Here is a 19,755-nt window from a genome sequence, read left to right as displayed (position 1 = left end):
ATCATAATAAAAGTTCCTAAATTAAGTAAAAACTTTGAAAAAGCATTTGAAATCAATGGTGAAAAGTGGTCAAAATTGGGTCTTAAGTCTGGTGTTATCAACTCCCCCAGACTTAAGACTTTGTTTGTCCTCAAACAAAACAAGATCAAAGCTGGAAAAATATCATTCAACAGAAATGAGAGGGAACTCAAAAATATCAGCAACCATATTCTAGACCTTAATTATGGACAATGCATCAATCAGATCAAGTCTAGAAAATTCTCACCAAAATACAAATATAACTAGTCCATTAATCCGTCATGCGAAAATCCACACACTTAGAACTAACTTCCAGTCAACTAGCTCTTAACATTCATTAAAGGTTTCAGTGATTCTCATCAAAAGGATATTAAACAGGGTATTCAAGGTTAGGTATCAAAAGGATTTTTAATGGTAAGGCTTGATGTGTTTAGGGTTACCTTTTTCTGGAGAGACATGACATTATGCAAATCAGCAAGAGAGGATGGAATTGTAAATGCCCCCACAGTATCAATCACATTTTTCTTGCTTTAAGATTTCTGATCTCCTTTCTTCAGGTTCTCCTTATAGTTCCCTCAGACTTAGATTTTTGTCCAGGTTGTGAATCCATAACTCCTTAAGTGAATACCTATTGCCTTGGCAAATGATTTTGGCTTATAAGACTCTTTTAGGCTCTTAGTTTCCTTTCCTTTCTTTCTTTTTCTCTTTTTTCATTTTTTTTTTGTTTTTTTGTTTTTTTGGAAAGGGGAAACTGCCTTTTGACTTGGAGTCTTAGGGAGCACAAAATTTATCTTTAAGACTGAGCTTTTCTGAGGCATCATACGATTTCTGGCACACTCCCTTTTGGTCTCTTTCAATCTTTCTCTTGAGTGACTGAAAACTATGTAGTTCCTCCCTCTCTGGCGTTTTTGCACATATCTATCAAATTAGACTAAAAAGAATACAGGAGGTTAGAACATAAAGGTTTGGTTAAGGGTGTGGTACCAGCTAAAGATGAACTGGTTATCTAGGACAACAAAGAGTGGTAACAATAAGGTAAAGATGTCCTAGATGTATATCATGATGCCTTTTTAAAACCATTGATGAGAAAATTAGATATCAAGATTAAGGCCAAGTAGAATGAGCTAGTATATCCTGTCAGAAAAGATCTTCATGAATATAATTCCTTTGGTGGGATTTCGTAGTGTAATTACTCTAGCTACCGCCTAGTTTAGTACTAAACCTTGAAAGAGCTTTCATGAGTGATTGGTACAGAAGCAAACAGGTTGGTTAACATCATCGATTTTGTCATTATTCCCTCAAAGTGTATTTGACCTTTGAAAACACTTTTTGAAACATCAAAAACTTTTGAAAAGTTTTAAGAAAATCAGAAAAAATTGAAATTTTTTAAAGAAAATGCAGAATGCAAAGGTTCTTACATCATCGATTTTGTCATTATTCCCTCAAAGTGTATTTGACCTTTGATAACACTTTTTGAAACTCAAAAGACTTTTGAAAAGTTTTTTAAAAATCGGAAAAAAATTAAAATTTTTAAAGAAAATGCAGAATGCAAAGGTTCTTACATGAGCCTTTGTAAGAAAATGTGGTTAGAAAGGGATGAAATCATCCCCCAGACTTAAATCACACTGTCCCTAGTGTGAAATAAATCAGGCAAGGATGAGAAATAGAGTATGTGAAAATTTTAAAAAGATTAAGGAAGAGAGAACTCACCTGGTGTTGGTGATGGATTGTGACGTGGTTGTGGTGGTGATGAGGTGTTGAATGGTGGATTTTGGATGGTGTGGAGTGGTGATGCTTGATCAAACTTGGATGCTAAGGATCCAAAACAGATTTGATCAAGATGGTGGTGAAAGTGGCCAAGGGTGGCCGACTGGTGCTGGCCGCGGTTGAAAGCGTCACGGTCGCGGTGAAAAGCTTGCTGGCCGCGGCTGAACCTCCTTTGGCTGCGGTCAGCTCTTTTTCTTCTCTTTTTTTTTTGTGGCATACTAAGGCATGTCTGAAATAAAAGAAAAAAAAACTTTAATAGAAAAAAAAGCTAAACAAAAACAAATAAGTACCTAAAATGGGTTGCCTCCCATTAAGGGCTTTGGTTTATAGTCCTTAGCTAGACTTTGCAAAGAAAAAGACTTAGTTCAAATAGGATCTTGTCCTAAGACAAGTCCTTTTCGAAATCCTCCTGTTCTGTCTTGCAGATTCTTCATCACTCCAGAGTTTTTCTGGTTCAAATGCATGGGCTTTATGCTTTCCTCTTTTGCTCTTAAGTGGTGTAGCTTCATAGAAGATGTCCTTGTCGATATTGGCAAAAGAAACTCTCTTGTTGGGCCAATCCATGATGGCTCCAGCAGTTGCTAAGAAAGGCCATCCAAGAATAACTGGATAGGAGTCATCTTTGGTCTTCACTATGTAAAGATCGACAGGTGCAATGCAATCTCCAATCCTTAGGGGAATGTCTCGGGCTATCCCTCTTGGTGTTGCACTTGAATCATCTGTTAAGCTAATCTTTGTCTTGGTACTTGAGATGTGCTTAATGCCAAGTCTCAAGGCAGTTGTTTTGGACATCATGTTAATGCAAGCTCCAGAATCACAAAGAATATTGAGAAATCTTTCACCTCTAATGTCACAAGAGATAAGAAATTGACCTTTGTCTTGAACTTTGTGCAGAGTTCGAACTGGTCTTTCCTGTGGATGATCTGGTGTCTCAAATGCAGAATAAGAATCACAATAGAACTTGGCAGATTCGAACTTGATGATCGAATCTATGTATGGCATTTCAATCCTCTTAGGTGATTCATCCTCCACATCTATGACATCTGGTTCTTCTTCTGTGATCTTCATGCATGGGATGTAAGATTCATGCTCTTCTAGGTCTGCAGAGTCTTTGTGATGTGAGCTCAGGGAGGGATCGAGATTTCCTTCGGATGGAGACGTCGCACCCGCGGCCAAGTCTCTTCCTGCCTCGGGTGAAGCTCTCGCGGCCGCGGTGAGGATGGGCCTGGCCGCGGTCGACATCCTCGTTTCCACGTCCCGAGGGTTGCTCAGCTGCTTCTCCTTCTTGCTCTTCCAGAATGTCTTCAGGGTTATTCTGGGTGTCCATTGTAGGATCTCCAGCATCAGAATTGGTTGATTCTCCTTCTTTTTGCTGGCCATGAACAAGAATTCTTCTTATGATTCTCAAAGATCTTCATCACAACAAGGTTTGCGTCTCTTTGGCACTTAGAGATGCTTGATGTCAGAACTAATTTCCATGCTCTTGTGCTCAAGCTTGCTTAGGCGAAATTCAATCTCTTGAAGTTCACCATCTGTCCTTCCTCTGTGCCATGAAGCGATTTCATTGGCCTCCTTGATCTCTAGCTTAGCAGCCTTGGCATCGATGGATCCTTGAAGGATATCATACTTCTGTCTTGGCTACTATTCCTCAAAGGATCTATCTTCCTTTTTAAGGCGGAAATATCTTGACAGTGCAGATCTTCCAGCAATTTCACATGGTGAGTGAGGTCATCGATCTTCTTGTACAGGGTAGCTTTTGTAACAACTTGAAAATCAAGGTATCGATTCAGCATAGCTCCTAATCGATTTAGTTGGAGCCTAAATCAATCAGCCTCAGCGTTTTGGTGCAGAATCTGATGAGGAAGAGGATGACACGGTCGACGATTCACCAAGTGTGGCGAATAGGGCTCATCTCGATGATGTGGAGGTCGCGAGTCTCCATGGTGGTGGTTTGGATTAGGGTTCCAAAGATGATGATCAAAATCACCCCTGGGTGGTGATTCACATGTGCAGGGAGCTTCACACAGGTCGCAGGAGCTTCACACAGGTCACAGGACCTTCACACAGGTCGCAGGACCTTCGCTCAGAGTTAGGGTTTCTCCTTGGATGATCCATGCTTCAAAGGTTTCTGAAACTAGGGCAAACAGAAGAAAGAATAAGCAGAAAAAGAAAAAGTTAGGGTGTTTATGAATTTGGTTTACTTCCTATGTTGCTTTGGCAGAAATTCGACATATATATAGTTTTCTGCGGCTTCAACCTCCCAGGTATAGAACTCCAGAGACTAAAATCTTCCCCTGCAACGGCGCCAAAAACTTGATGGGCTTGCGTGCCTAGGTTAGTTTTTTAACATGCCCGTTGGTCCTCCAAAAGTTTTAAATTTATAAAACCCTAGTGTCTGCTAGTGCACAGATGTACGTTGTAGGACTTGGGGTGTCGATCCACAATGAGGATGTCTAATCTGCGAGAAACAACAAACTGGGAAGTAAGCAAAGTCATAAACCAATAAAAGTTTTGGAGTTTTTGGTTAAGATCCTAAACTAAACCTAATCTAATATTCACAAGGAATGCAATGCATGATGAATTGTTAAAAGAACATCTAAAGCATATCGACTCAATCAAAAGACTCTTATGTGTGATTTAGACTTCTCCGGTTTACTCTAATCGAAGTATAATGGCATTTCCAATTAGCTTCCGGACGATTTATCTTCATCTGTTTCTGGGAATCTGCATGGAACTAGAATAGACATATGTATGATTAACCAACTCGCGTCACCTTAATCAACTTATCTCTTAGATCTAGCAATTAACTCTCGCTCTCATGCTAAACTTAAGATCATGCATTAGACATTGAATTCGTCTGCTCACATCTTCTCAATAGGTAGCTTTCGACTCCTATAGCAACTATGTTCTTCTGAAGCTAGTTACGGATGATCTGATACAATACTCTCGTGGCTCTGATCGATCCTAGGCTCAGAGAATAGGTCATGAATCTACTATCATGCTTTATGAACAACTTAGAAGAGATGAGATCCAGAATATGGTCTAGAACAATAGAAATCCTAATCGATATATATGCTTGTCGATATCTTCAAACAACTTGACTATCTGGGACTAATCTACATGATGCAATGAATATGAAAGACATAGAAGAATGCAAAAGAATGAAACAGAAAAGTTAATAAGATAAAAAGGAGAAAGAACAATGGATTTGGGGAATAATCCCCATCTCCATCGCCTTACCCTAGAAAAACAGAGTTTGGTGGCTCAAAATCTCATTACAGGAGCACACACCCGTTTAGGACTGCTAAACAATGTATTTATAGATCCTAAGGTCTTCCAAGTCCCATTTAGGGATTCTATGAAGATAAATGGCAAAGTGGGCTTTGATGTTGGGCCTTGTGGCTCGTCCTAAGGTCCACCGGGGGTGAGAGTCTTCCAGGGCAGGTAAAACATGTGTTTCCCGCGGGTGAGTCTTCCGGGACTGGTGAACTGGGTCAACTTGTTCTCCATGTATCTTTTCATTGCACTGTTGGATCTTTGTGATGTAAAGTGCTATAGAAATCTGGTTGTCTCCTCTTTATTGTCTCCAAATTTGAGTTGGATCAGACGGTGGGAAGGCTTTTATTTGTTACCAAACTTCCGACCGTCTGACTCTGAGCTGAAAAAATGAATTTCTTCCATTTTACCATCATTTTCTCTAAGTTTCCTGAAAAGAGCCTTGAAACTACAAATACATGGAAATCATAATAAAAGTTCCAAACCCCCCCCCCCCATGAGTTTATGACTTTGCTCTCCCAGTTTGGTGTTTCCTTGCAGATTAGACATCTTCCTTGTGGATCGACACCCTAAGTCCTACAACGTACATCTGTGCGCTTTCAGACATTAGGGTTTTATAAATTTAAAACTCCGGACCAACCGGCTTGCAAAAGACGAGCAACCCCGAGGTTCAAGGTTCAACATCTGCTGCTAGTTAATTGGCTATGTGCCTACACCATGGGGTGTTAAAAGAGTCCGACCGTCGCATAAGTTATCGTGGTGGTGCTGCATCAGCAGTGGCAGGAACCGTATCCACTGCATAGATGTTTTCTTCCAGCAGAATATCATTTAAAGGCAATTTTTCTTTAACTCGAATCTGAAATATGGTCTGGGTCGTATCCAGAGTTCGTGTTGTCTTGCCACGGTCGTGGTAGCTGTACCCACGGGGAAACATGGCTTAGCCGCAGTCACGGCTCATGCTCTCCTTCGAAACTGCATTTTCTGTCTTTAGTGCATCGAGAATATCCGAACATCTAAACATCGCCTTGTCTCCAAACCAATTGTATTAGAAAGATGGTTGTATCTCCTGTGTTGTCTCAGATTTTGGGGGTGATCAGACGGTGAAAAGGTCTTCATCGCCTGCCATAATTTTGACAGTCATCATTTATCCAAAATTGCTCAATTATTTCAAATTGCACATCTTTAGTCCAAGTTTTCTGAAAAGTCTTTTAAAACTCTAAAACATTGAAAACACTTTAAATACTATTGAAAAAAGAGTTAAAATACCTTCTTAAGACATTAATATGATCCATATCCGGTGTTATCACATTTTAACATAAGTATGCGCATAACTACATAAGCCTGCGGTTAAGTATAAGAACAAAATGACTGCTCTTAAGTACCAGATAAGTCTGCGCATAAGTATATAGTAAGTCTATGATAAAATATAAACTATTCTTTGAAAGCTGAATACCTTCACAGCCATTTCTTAACTTTGTAAGAATATCCTTACAAGACAATGTGATAAAAGAAAAACTTAAATTACAACATAATAAGATGGGTCCTATTAGAATAGCTAATGCCAAAAAGATCCTTACATAACTATGAGAAAATCAGAAAGGTTCTTCAACATAAAGAAAGACATACTTAGACAATAAGATAGGTTCATAAAATCTTAAAGGGCTCATCTCTTCTACTTAAAGAGATATGAAATTGCAACTAACACAACTAAAAACGCAAGAAACACAACATCTGAACCTCGGTTGGCAAATAATTCTTTTAACCTAGCAGCTACTCCTTGACTCTCGACGAAGAATTCCTTGATTTCTCCAATGGTATCATCATTGCTCTCCATTGTCATCCACATTGTATGCATACGAGTCTCCGTACTAGGATCAGAAGCTTGGAGAAGTTCAATCTGGTTAAGGCTTTGCATCCTCTTGCTGTACTCTTTAAGTCTTATTCTTACGATTGTTAGTTTCTCTGTAATGGCATCATCCCACTATTTCCATATGTGTTCCTCAATCTCCTACACATAATTTTGAATATTGATGAATCAATTTGGGACCCAATCAATTTCATAAAGGTTTTAAAGTTTTGTAATAACTAACACAGACACTACTCGATCTTATCTCCCCCAAAATCATTGGGCATGTGTAATACTTTCTTCCTAGCCTTGATACAGCGGTAGATTCTTCAAGGATTGGAGCACGGCCACAGAAACAACGAACCAGAATTCCAAAATCAGCATCCGCTCGAGCACATCCAATGTAATTAGCTCGGGAGGTTGAACTTTGGTTGTAACTGTGGGGAAATTTTACTGTAACAATATCAAAATTTCATCCACCCAAAGCAAATCACGAGGACAAACAAAAAAATAAAAGAGAATTAAAACCAAAATACAACTACAACTTTAAACAGAAACTCAATCACACTAACTGGAAAGTTTATATTTCATTGGCAGCTCGAAGTTGTCTTCAATTTCGTCGGATCGGAATACATAAGCTGAAGAACAAAGAACGAAACCCTAAAAATTGATTTACCTCCAAATTATAAGCTAACCCGGAGAAGCATTTTATTACATGATTTTCTACTGAGAGGCATCATCCATTGTGCAGCATTTCAAGATCCGTAACCAATATAAGTCTGCGCAAAAGTCTATATTAAGTTTATGACTGCGCATAAATCTTCTTTGGTAGCTGAATAGGTTCACAGAATAAGTATATAAACTAAGCCTACGTATAAGTTTCTCAATAATTCTTCACTTACAAATCATAATAAGTCTGCGCTTATGAATTATAATAAGTCTGCTCTTATGTATCATGATAAGTCTGCGTTTAAATAAGAAAATATTTTGAAAAAATTTAGTTTACAAACCCTGAGAAAAGGTAATAAGACTACAAAACAGAAAAATGTCATCCATGTATTATAGAGATCAATGGTTTTGGCAGTTAGGCCTTTACAAAAAAAATAGGACTAGAAGTACAGACAATCATAAGTTTGCACCAAAAGAATATTGGTTGGCAATAATCCTTACTTTGATCTTTCAACAAAAAATACTAGTTAGGCAAAAGCCAGCCAGCACAGAGTTCTCTATGGCTGTGAGTCATTGTATAGCAACAAACGGTCAGACTGGTTACCTCGAGTAAGTCTCGGGGACCTTGTCGAAAATCTTTAATGCAAGCTTCATTCTCATATGCTCTTTGCTTAGCCTTTCAAACGAATACCCTATATCAAGACACTTAATAAACTTACATGTATACACACTGTAATCACCGCTCTATATATTCTGTGGAACATTGGATCTCCTTATAAATTGTGTACTGCTTCAGAAGGATGTCCTTTTTGGTTGCAGGAGGAGCAACATATCTAAGCAACATATCTAAGCAACATATCTAAGCATATACGGAATCATCTTTGCATACGGCCTCACCTTGTCAATTATATACTTGTCACATATGTGCTTATGATGCAAGCACAAATATCAATGTGTTGGCTGACCATGTTAACATGAAGAGCTATCCAATGCCAAGCGTTAATGTAGTGCACAAGTATAGATGATCAATGTCATGCAGCCATCTTTTGTTTGTAACTGCATAATACGGGTATGCGCCGTTCATCACCTCAACATATGATAAGTGGAACATAGAGTTCTTCGGATTGATGGCAAATTGCTTGTATTCGTGATACCAAGAACTAACTCAGCATTGGTCGAGGAAAGCAATCATACTACTAAAGAAAGGTAGGTCCCGCAGAGATCTTTTCCTCAGCAAACTTGCAAAAGATGACATGTGCTGGAAAATAAGTAAATCAGTTTTAAAATGAATCCATAAAAATATGTCTACCAAATCATACATGGTAGAATAAGTTATAAAATATGTCTACCATCAACACATCATACTGTACAATAGGTATACCTAACATAAGAAGTCAACCCAAAGCCTTACAATACGTTTACCACGTAACTTAATAAGTCCGACCAAGTAACACAATAGGTCTACCCGTAGCCAAATAAGTCTACGACGTAAGCCTCATAATACGTCTACCAAGAAACACAGTAAATTTACCACAAAATACGATAAGTCAACCTAAAAGCCTCACAATAAGCATATATAATACATCTACTATTTTATCTACTAGAAAATAAAATTCAAGATGAGTTTAAGGCTTACGCATTCAACCAGCCATCCATACTTCAAATCATTCTTTGGCCACTGCTCCTTTGAAGTCATCAATGTTTTGTAGAAGGTTTACCCTGTTACGAAAGATCCAATAAGATTTCTACCTTAGAATTGGGCAAAAATTAAAAAGGCATTAGTAGAATGAACTGAAGTCAATATTGAAACGTAAATATAAGGGAATAAACTGACTTACTCTTCTTCTTGAATTCTATCTATCAATTGTCTCATTTTATATAGATCTACATATATGAAACAGGTCATATACTCTAAGAGATTGAATTACACCATCTTTTAAGTGATTCACTGCTGAATTTCCAAAAAATGAGATGATTGGGTAGGGGCCTCCGGTTTTTTTTTTTTTTTTTCACTTCACCAGGGGTGTGTCAGCAGCTAGGGCACCTACAAGTGCATCCAAAGCCATGACCATTTTCTTGCATTTTTCCCGGTCTTAGGATTTTGAAAAGTATAACCTGAATTAGGTTTTGTCATTTTTGCATCAGCTTTGGCCACTTCCTCGGATATCGATCAGTTCATCTGTCTCATGTAGGGACAACTTTATCGCAACAGATTTTGCAGTTCTCACAACACACTGCATATTGCATAGTCACACCATTTTATGTCTGTTTCTGCATAACCATCCATAATTTTCAAAAACAAGAAAATTCAGATAATAAATCTCACAAAATTATCAAGGGAATCTATTTAAATGAAATGAAAGTCTGCCAATTCAGGATACACATGTCTACTTTGCCAGAAAGTAATATATGTGCTGTAACTACTACATAAGTCACCCATAACTAAAAATCGATACTAAGTCTACCCTAATGGATACTAAGTCAACCATAAAGAAAACTAAGTGTACAGTAATGGATAGTAAATGATAGTTAGTCTACCATATTGGAGAGTCACTCTACCCTAGTGGACAGTAAGTATGCCGTAAATGACGATAAGTCTGCATATTGAACAGCAAGTCTATCCTAAAGGATAGTAAGTGTACATTAAATCACAGTAAGTCTACCCTAAATGGATAATAAGTCTGTCCTAATGACAGGATATCTATCATATTAAGTCTGCTAGTACCACTGCTGTTGGAGGTGAAAACCGAACCCCTGGTTTTCTCCGATACAAACCGAGGTCAGCACGAATTAAGACCGGTTAACGAAGGAATTGTACCGCAAAAACTGGGCCAAACAAACTCCTGAGCCGAACTTGGCCCACGAATGTGAGTCGTTGGAGATTTCTCAAAAGAATCAGGAAATTTCCTAAGTTCGGCCGAAAAAGGAAAGTTTCTGAACGAAATTGGAAATTCTCGAGAGAAAAGGAAAGTTCTCTCGGTCCCATATCGAGGAGAAACCTCGATATACGCCGACTTAAGACACATATATAAAGGAAGAAGAATCGACACCAAAAGACACAAGAAAATCCCAAGAGACTTAGCGACCGAGAACTCAGGATATTGCTAGCTTCTTAGTTTCCTAAGTCTTAGTTCGTTTATCATTCTCGTAAACAAACTCAGTTATATCTGACATTAATAAAAACCAAATTTCTGATCTTAATTACTGTTTTGCCCCTTTGTGTGATATCATATATCAACAACTGGCGCAAGGTAGGGGCCTTAACAGAAAAACACAATTTTAGATCGGAGTAAAGAAAAGTTAGATCGACAATGACATATCCCGTCGATACCCAAAATGGGGATGAGCGTCTCCTTGGACAGGAGCACGGTGATAACCGAACTCCCGCAGACAAAACAGGGGGAACCCCTGACGGTACCAGCACTGACATTAACGCCGGGACAGGAAATAGGCAAACGCCTCCAACGAAATCCATGACCGGAGCCCTTGATGCCGAGCTTCTCCTCCAAGCCTTTACTGCACAATTCGAGGCCATCAACAAGAGAAGTGAGGAACGTTTCAGTCAGATGGCGGCACAGATCGCCGAACTCAGTCAAACCCATACTCTGTTGCGAGCACGCAATATCATCGACGACCTCAACACTTAAGGCGAGCCTACTCGGACATTACGATCCACCGCTCTTGGGTCAGCAAACGTACCACCTCCAGCTCTGACAGATACTACTCGCGACGCCAAGATCAAGGCAATGAAGGCATAACTTCGCCAAATTACGTCAAAAATCCATCGAGCAACGAGCGTGGCTCGGGAGATCGATCATGTTATCCAAGAGACACAGAAGACGCCTTTCACCCCACGCATCGCAAGCACGCCTGTTTGGCACTTGGAAAAACTCAAGATCAAGACTTATGAAGGCAATACTGACCCGCATCAATTCCTGACCTCGTTCGGAATCTGCATGAACCGATACCAGTTCTGGTCCGCTGAAGAAAAGGATGCGGTCCAATGCCCACTGTTTGTTAAAAGCCTCGGTGGAACAGCTCTCGATTGGTTCTCCCGAGTTGAGGCAAACTCTATAAACAATTACAAGGAGCTAACCACGGTGTTCGTCAAACACTTCTCTATTTTCATCGGACAGAATACCAAAAACTCTGAACTTTGGCAAATAGCTCAGGGTGAAAACGAGAGCATGCACGACTTTATCCACCGCTTTAAAACAGAGGTCGCCCATTGTAAAATGAGCGACAAAGCCGCTCTCCTATGTCTGTAGAAGAGAGCCCGGATAAAAACGAGTTTCCAAGCGTGATCAAACATAACCCATCCCAAACTCTTGAGGATGCATTGCATCGAGCTAATACTTACATAGCAGAAGAGGAGGAGGAAACAGCCCACGACTAAAGCTACACAACAAAACATCCTAAACGACCTAAAGCTGACACTTACGAACCCAAATCAGGTTACAAAAGAGGATACGAGAACCGTAAGAGGTTCTACACCAACACCATCCGACAGCCGAGCAAGCAATATAACAACAAATGGATTCGTAGTAACAAGGACCAAGACGAGATATTGTTCTGCAAATTCCACAATTGTAAAGGACACAGCACCAAAGATTGCAGGCATTTGAGAGAATACATGCTCGCGCAATACCGAAAAGGGAAAAATCTCACTTGACGACCTCCGTCGTTCAACCGCACAGAGAAGCAGATCACCCCGACCTAATAATACACAGTTCGATGGCCAAGCCCCAGCAAAGGACGTGCCGGCATTACCACCTCCTCCACCGATGTTACCAAATCCACCCATCCAACCCGAGCAACAAAAGTGCAACCGCGACGAACCAGCACTAGAGAACCATGCCCCTAAAGCTAGAAAGCGCGTTAACATGATCATGGAAGCCATCAAAGCCTGCAGTTACTCAGTTCGGGCAATCAAGGAGTACAGCCAAAAAGCCGCCACCGCACCTAAATTTCTGAACGCTACCGCGAAAGGAACGCCCTTAGTATTCACTAAAGCCGACACGGTCGGACTACACATGCCGCAGAACGACGCTCTAGTCGTCGAACTCCTTCTGGACGATGTTGAGGTTAGCCGAATACTTATTGATACCGGCAGCTCGTTCAACATAATATTCAAAGAAGCACTCGACCAGCTCGACATCCCATCTGATAAAATCGAACCTTTCATCACACCACTCACCAGGTTTGACGGTGAACTTTTCATGACAGTCGGCACTGTGAAAACCTAATCTACCTCTCCAGAGTTGTAAAGATTATTCAATTCCTCATCCTCGACAAACCAGCAATCTACAATGCTATCTTGGGAACGCTTTCGCTCCACGCGATGAAAGCCGTCGCCTCAACCTATCACCAGTACCTCAAGTTTCCGACCCCCGACGGCATATACATCCTAAAAGGTATCCAAGCCATAGCTTGGTCGTGCTACATCAACGAATGCAAACTCCGATCGGGCAACCATGCTTGCGTAATCTGCTCTCAAAGTACCACAACCAACCTCATCATCCAGAAGTCAAAACCAAAAAAAAAAGGTCATCACACAAGTCTACATTGACGATTTGCGCACCGAACGACAGGTCGAGATCGGCGCCAAGCTCGATCCAAAGATCCGTGAAAGTCTCGTTCACTTCTTGAAACAGCACACTTCCACCTTCGCACAATCAGTTGAGGATATGCCTGGAATTGATCCACAGATCGCCTGTCACGAGCTCAACATTGACCCAACTTACAAATCTATCAAGCAGAAGCGCCGGAAGCTCGGACCAGAAAAAGCACAGGCTGGCAACGACGAGGTCGAACGATTACTCAAAGCTGGATCAATCACTAAAGTCAAATACCCGGATTGGCTGGCTAACCCGGTAGTCGTTAAAAAGAAAAACGGCAAGTGGAGAATCTGTGTGGACTTCACTGACCTCAACAAAGCATATCCCAAAGATAGTTTTCCCTTACCACACATTGACCGACTCGTTGAAGCAACCACCGGGAACAAACTCCTCTCCTTCATATATACGTTTTCCGGATATAACCAGATTCTTATGCATCCTTAAGATCAGGAGAAGACGTCATTCAACACCGACCGTGGCATCTATTGCTACAAAGTCATGTATTTCGCCTTGAACAACGTTGGCACGACATACCAACGAGTAAAATAATCTGGTAAGCTGCGAATGTCTGCGGAGAAGTACATGGCGGTTCGATTTGGATTGATGTTGCAATATGTGGTCTGCAGGTTGTGGTCAAATTTACGGTCTTCTGAGTTTTTGCGAGTTCCCACCAAAGACATTAAGTGCATAGTGAATTCTCATCAAATACATCAATTAGGGTAGACGGCGTTTGGTATTAAGGGCTATTTAAGTGGTGGAGTTAAAGTATTTCGGGTTACCTAAAGATCTAGAGGATGCAAGATATTATGCACAACCGCATGAGAGAGTGGACCAGTTGATGTCTGCAGTTTTCAGTCACTTCTCCTTGCCAGATGTTGTTGTATAGTCCTTCCTCCTTGGTTGTAAACAGCTACTTCCCCGAGACTTAGATCTTTTTCGGAATCAGAAAAAAGGTTTATATGATCGAACCAAGGCTCGTCTCGGGGATAAAATTTGATCATCTTAGACTATATAAGGTTTATATTTCTTTTCCCTCCATATTTTTTCTTTTCTTTTCTTTTCCTTTTTTTTTTTAATTTTTTTGGATTTTTTTTTATTTTTGTTTCGGAAGGGGAAACAACATTTTATTAAGAGAGATAGTCTAAGGGACGAAAATATACCAATTTTTTCAATTTTTTTAAGGAAACCAAGTGTTCTCCTTTGTTGAATCATTCCGGTGAAATCGCAGGTCTCCGTCTTCAGTTACTGAAAACCGCATCGATCCTCTTTCTCTCCGATGTTTTTGCACATATCTGCATATAGGACAATGTAAAAGAAGAATGCATGTGGTTTGAAAGAGGCTAGGTTAGGTGGGAAACTAGCTAAAGATGAACTAGCCATTCATGATCAAAAAAGAGTGGTAAAAGGATAAAGGAGTCCCGAATGTATGATTTGTTTCCCTGATCTAATGGTTCAATGAGAAATTTAAGTCAATGTTAAGTCCAAATAAGATGAGCTAGTATATCCTGTTCTGAAAGAATCTCCATGAATAAAAATCTTCTGGTGGAAGTTTGTAGTGCAAGTATTCTAGCTACCGTCTAGTTAAGTCTTAAATCACAAAATAGTTATAAACGACGGAATAGCATAGAAGCTCACTGGTCTAAATCATCATAGTATTATTTCAAAAACTTTTTGAAAACCAATGTTACCGCAGGTGCAAATCATCCCTCGTTTGAAAACTTTTTGAAAAAAATTTTTACGTCCAAAACAAATCAAATTTGTTTAGTAACAGATGAACATCCTCCCCTAGACCTATTTCGCTCTGTCCTAAGTGTGATAAAGTCTAAGAAAGGATGGTAAAGGGAAATATAAAATTGAAATGTTTTAAGTGTACTTATCTTGCCGAAGAGTGTCGTTTGTAAAACCAATGGTACCGCAGGTGCAAAAGAAATGACCGCTGGTCTAAACCTCTTGGCCTTGGTTAAGGGGAATGTCCCGCGGCTGGTCTCTACGTGGTCGCGGTGATGACTCCTTCTCCGATTTTATGATCTCTGCGCGTTTTTTATTCGTTCTTCTTTGTAAAAACCTAAAATTAAATAAAACAAAAAACAAAGCAACAAAATAGAAAATAAAGGTCAAAGGGAAATAAGTAAAATACCGAGTGGTTTGACTAAGCGCTTGTTTTAAGTCGTTAGCTTGACTTGGTCGTCTTTTAGGCGTGAGGCGCATCTGCTAAGGAGATCGGATCTTCCTTTTCTTCTTTAATGTCTGCAAGATATGGCTTAAGACGTTGTCCATTGAAAGTGAAATGGCCTCCTTGACGGTTCCATAGAACCACAGCACCATAGGGTAAAACTTCTTTGATTTTGAAAGGTCCAGACCATCATGATTTAAGCTTCCCGGGAAACATCTTTGGACGTGAGTTATAAAGTAGAACCTGGTCATTAGGTGAGAACGTCCTAGGAACTATTTTTCTGTCATGATACGCCTTCTTCTTCTCCTTATAGATTTTAAAATTCTCATAGGCGTTATGGCAAATCTCGTCTAACTCATTTAACTGAATTAAACGTTTTGCACCTGCTGTTTGGATGTCGTAATTCTTTCTTATTGCCCATTCTGCCTTTATCTCAACTCTAATGGAAGATGACATGTGCCTTACCATAAACAAGATGAAAATGAGTAGTACCTAATGGGGTTTTGAATGCAGTTCTGTATTTCCAAAGAGCATCATCGAGCTTTGCTGACCAATCTTTTCTTGTTGGTCCTATTGTCTTTTCCAAAATTCTTTTGAGTTCTCTGTTTGATATGTCCACTTGGCCGCTTGTCTGCGCGTGATAAGGTGTAGCTAATTTACATGTCACTCCATTTTTCTTCAAGAGATTCTCAAATACTTTGTTGATGAAGTGAGAACCATGCACCATCACTGATAAAGATTCGCGGAACACCAAATATTGGAAATATGATTGACTTGAACATCTTCATTACTACTTTTGCATCGTTTGTGGGACTAGCTATGACTTCCACCCACTTAGACACATAGTCAACAGCAACAAGGATGTACTTGTTTCCAAATGACAAAGGAAAATGACCCATAAAGTTGATTCCCCAAACATCAAAAATTTTGACTTCTTGAATGAAGTTTTGTGGCATCTCATGTCATTTGCTGATGTTCCCTGTCTTTATGGGTGTCCTTGAACATGGTATGACACCAAAAACCAGCTTGTAAAACCTTCGCTACAGTCTTATCAGTAGCAAAGTATCCAGTATAGTTAGATCCATGACAATGAAAAAGGATGCCTGAAACTTCTTCTTCGGAGATGCATCTTCGAAACAAGTTATCTGAACACTGCTTATAAAGATATGGTTCATCCCAAAAGCATCTTCTAACATCACACAAGAACTTTTTTTTTGTTGTAGCCAAAGAATCATGGCAGTTCGATCTCTGCCGCTAGGTAATTCGCGATATGCATAAACCAAGGAATCTCGGAAGGTTTTGCTTTTGGAGGTGGGGTTGGACGTGTCTCTGGGGTGACTAATTTAGCATTACCATCTTTCTCCATGTCTCCAATAAGGTTTTGAGAAGTCAATGTCGAGCTTGCATTACCTGAGATAGTTTTGCGCTTAGATTTCTTTGATTTACGGTTAGATTTTCTCGCTTCGTGCTTAGATTTTATCGATTTGGCAACTCCCACAGGCTCGACTAAAGGGTCTTCTATAGAAATGTGTTGGGACTTTTCCTCGTTATCTCCAGGGTCTAAAATCAACTTATCTTCCTTGTAGATGGTTATACAGTAAGAGCTTTCATCACTACTGACTGCAGGATAGAAGATTCTCTTTTTGACTTTAGAAAAACAAACTCTTCGGGTGGGATAATCAAGAACTACCCCCGCTGTTGCAAGGAATGATCTTCCAAATATTAATTTCCAGGGAGAGTTATTTTCCATCTCAAGATTGTGAACGTCAACAGGAACAAGACACCCTTCTACTTGCACCATCAAATCCGTTACGAAACCATATGGAATCGTGCTTGAATTATCTCCAAACTTAAGAGAACCGTGAGGAGGTTTGATATCACAAACCCCTAGTTCGTTTGAAATTGGTTTAGACATCACATTCACATTTGCTCCTGTGTCACATAGGGAGTCAAAAAATTCCACACCTTCAATTATGCAGGAGAAGACAAACTTCATTGAATCATTTATCTTATGAAGCTTCCTTTGGTGTGGAACTTTGCCTATTGCATCATACTCTTCAGGAAATTCTAGAGATTCAACTTCAGTGTCCTGATTGTGAGGAATAGGCGTGACCTCTTTTTCACCATCAGTGTCTATGACATTGCAACGCCCCATTGGATTGTCTACAGTTTTTTCCGGAAGATGACCATCTTGTCTCTTCACACTTTCTCCAATTTGTCCGATTTGTTTCTCGAGCATCTTGACATGAGTTGAGAGGTTAGTGAAATTCTCAAATGACTCCTCATTGTTCTTGTTGAGGTAATCACACATGATTTTTAACTTGTACCGAAAATCATTCATGTTGTCTAACTTAAGCTTAAGGTTGCGGGTGTCTTGGACGATTTTTTCATGCACCTCAGCAATTCGTCTCTCGATAACTTTGGTGCCTTTTGAACCATCTATGGTGTGTGATAGCTGTACGTCCATGCTATCAACATGACTGGAAAGAGCTTCAAATTTACCATTAAGATCAGTGTATAAGCTGTCCACTTTCATATCCACATTGTCTGCTAATTTTTGTAGCTTCATAAGAAGTGGTTGCACCATAAGCTCGAGCTTGTTGTCTTGAGAGGTTGGGGATGATTTTGGACCAGACTGGAGATTCATATGGGTGTGCTCTTGTGCTACAAGTTGATGATTAATCTCAGCTCTATTAGCTGCTTCACAGACACTAAAAGAACGCTGCTGATTTTTGAGAAACAATTTCACCATGGCTTTAAGTTCTTTGATTTCCTTATGACCATGGGAAGTGGAACGTGATGTTCTTCTTTGATCCAGACAATTATTTCTGCTGCTCACAGCAAGATTATTAATCAAGACGTAAGCTTCTTCGACAGTCCTTGTCATGAAGTTTCCATTGCTTGCTACATTTAGAGGTGTCTTAGATGTCCATTCGAGACCTTCATAAAAGGTGTTCAAGACGCATGTCTCTGTAAAACCGTGGTGAGGACATTCCCTAATGTAGCCTTTATAACGATCCCAAGCTCCTTAAAAAAGTTCGCCTCTTTTTTGTTGGAACCTATAAATTTTGTCTCTAAAGAATTTTGATCTAGAGGTGGTGTAGAAATGGTTAAGTAAAGCAGCCTTGCATTCGTTCCATGATCCGAGTGACCCAGGAGTCAAGGACTTAAACCATGCATGTGCCTCATCACAAAGTGAAAATGGAAACATCTTGCACTTTCAGTAATCTGTAGGAACTCCGATCAATTGCTTGGTGCAGCAGATTTCTTCAAAATCTTGGAGATGCTCCATGGGGTTCTATGATGCTGCTCCATGGGGTTCTATGATGCATCACCATAGAACTGGTTCTGCTGGATCAATTTTATGAGCTTCGGGCTAATCTTATAGTCTACGTTGATGGGTTCTAGACTAATTAATAGGACAACGATTCTCATAGAAAGCATACGGAGGGCTGTAATCACTCAGAGTTAAGCGAGGAGCGTCTTGGAACCGAACGTGTTCATCAATTTTTTGCTGGACGTGGTGGTTATCTCTAAGCCTATCTAAACCTTGCAAGTTTCTATTGTTCTCGTCCATCTCAGTATTATTTATATGTATATATATATATATAATTTTTTGTTTTTAATTATTCTTATTTTATTTATATATTTATATATATATATATATATATGTATATATTTTTATTTTTATTTATTTATATATATATATATATTATGAAATACTAGAAAGAAATTTAAAAGAAAATAAACAAGAAAACGTACCTTAAACTTGATTCTGACTTGAAACTCGTAGGCAACGTTAAAGGTCCCCGGCAACGGCGCTAAAAACTTGATGTGCTCAGGTTTTAACCCTAGTTTTCTGCAAGTGCACAGATGTACGTTATAGTACTTAGGACTCGATCCACTGAAGACCAAGTAACTGCAGTACGAGTTTACTTAAGATGAGAACTGAGCTAAGATGAAAATATGGGTGTTTGTTTGGGGGGGTTGTGAACAGTGACGAAAATAGCAATTAATAATCTTAAAAACAAGTAAAAAATAAGATCAAATCGATAGGAAAAGCTGTCGGGCGTTAGGGAATTTGCCAGGAATGGTAGACTAGCTTACAAGAGAATTAAACATAGAGTTTTCTATAGATATGATCCTGAAATCAAACCAAGACTAACATACTCACATAGTATTAATCACAAATTTATTTACTCAAATTTACTAAACTCCCATTCAGTTTTCTAAATGTCTAGACAAATTAGTTTGATGACTTCACAAAACGCTTCAGATTGACTCACACCGTCTAAGAGAATTTTTTCATCTAAATAGGGTTAGTCAATTTGACAACACATTTGATGAGTTAATCAACCTAGTCGCAATAGCTAGATGGTCGATCCAAA

At 39.5% G+C, this 19,755-nt stretch overlaps 1 protein-coding gene and 1 non-coding gene across 2 annotated transcripts; both read left to right on the top strand.

Annotated features, from left to right (window-relative positions):
• The first annotated feature begins 12,360 nt into the window (after window positions 1-12,360).
• Window positions 12,361-13,638, top strand: LOC112088506. The gene is made up of 3 exons (XM_024158805.1): window positions 12,361-12,776; window positions 12,836-13,058; window positions 13,168-13,638. Exons 1-3 carry the CDS (start codon window positions 12,361-12,363, stop codon window positions 13,636-13,638), a joined length of 1,110 nt encoding a protein of 369 aa, XP_024014573.1.
• A 4,704-nt stretch (window positions 13,639-18,342) lies between these two features.
• Window positions 18,343-18,450, top strand: LOC112082326. The gene has a single exon (XR_002896986.1). It is a non-coding gene; the product is annotated as a small nucleolar RNA R71 (small nucleolar RNA).
• The last annotated feature ends 1,305 nt before the right edge of the window (window positions 18,451-19,755 follow it).

The sequence above is a fragment of the Eutrema salsugineum genome, unplaced genomic scaffold (assembly GCF_000478725.1).
Source record: "Eutrema salsugineum unplaced genomic scaffold, Eutsalg1_0 scaffold_8, whole genome shotgun sequence".
NCBI lineage: Eukaryota > Viridiplantae > Streptophyta > Magnoliopsida > Brassicales > Brassicaceae > Eutrema > Eutrema salsugineum.
Note: the sequence above shows the minus strand (reverse complement) of the source record. Positions and strands in the feature narration are given on the sequence as shown.

Coding starts and splice junctions, on each gene's coding strand:
- LOC112088506 (XM_024158805.1), top strand. CDS start 12,361: ATGTTACCAAATCCACCCATCCAACCCGAGCAACAAAAGTGCAACCGC. Junction 12,777..12,835: donor TTCATCACACCACTCACCAG/GTTTGACGGTGA, acceptor CTACCTCTCCAG/AGTTGTAAAGATTATTCAAT. Junction 13,059..13,167: donor GATCGGGCAACCATGCTTGC/GTAATCTGCTCT, acceptor ACCGAACGACAG/GTCGAGATCGGCGCCAAGCT.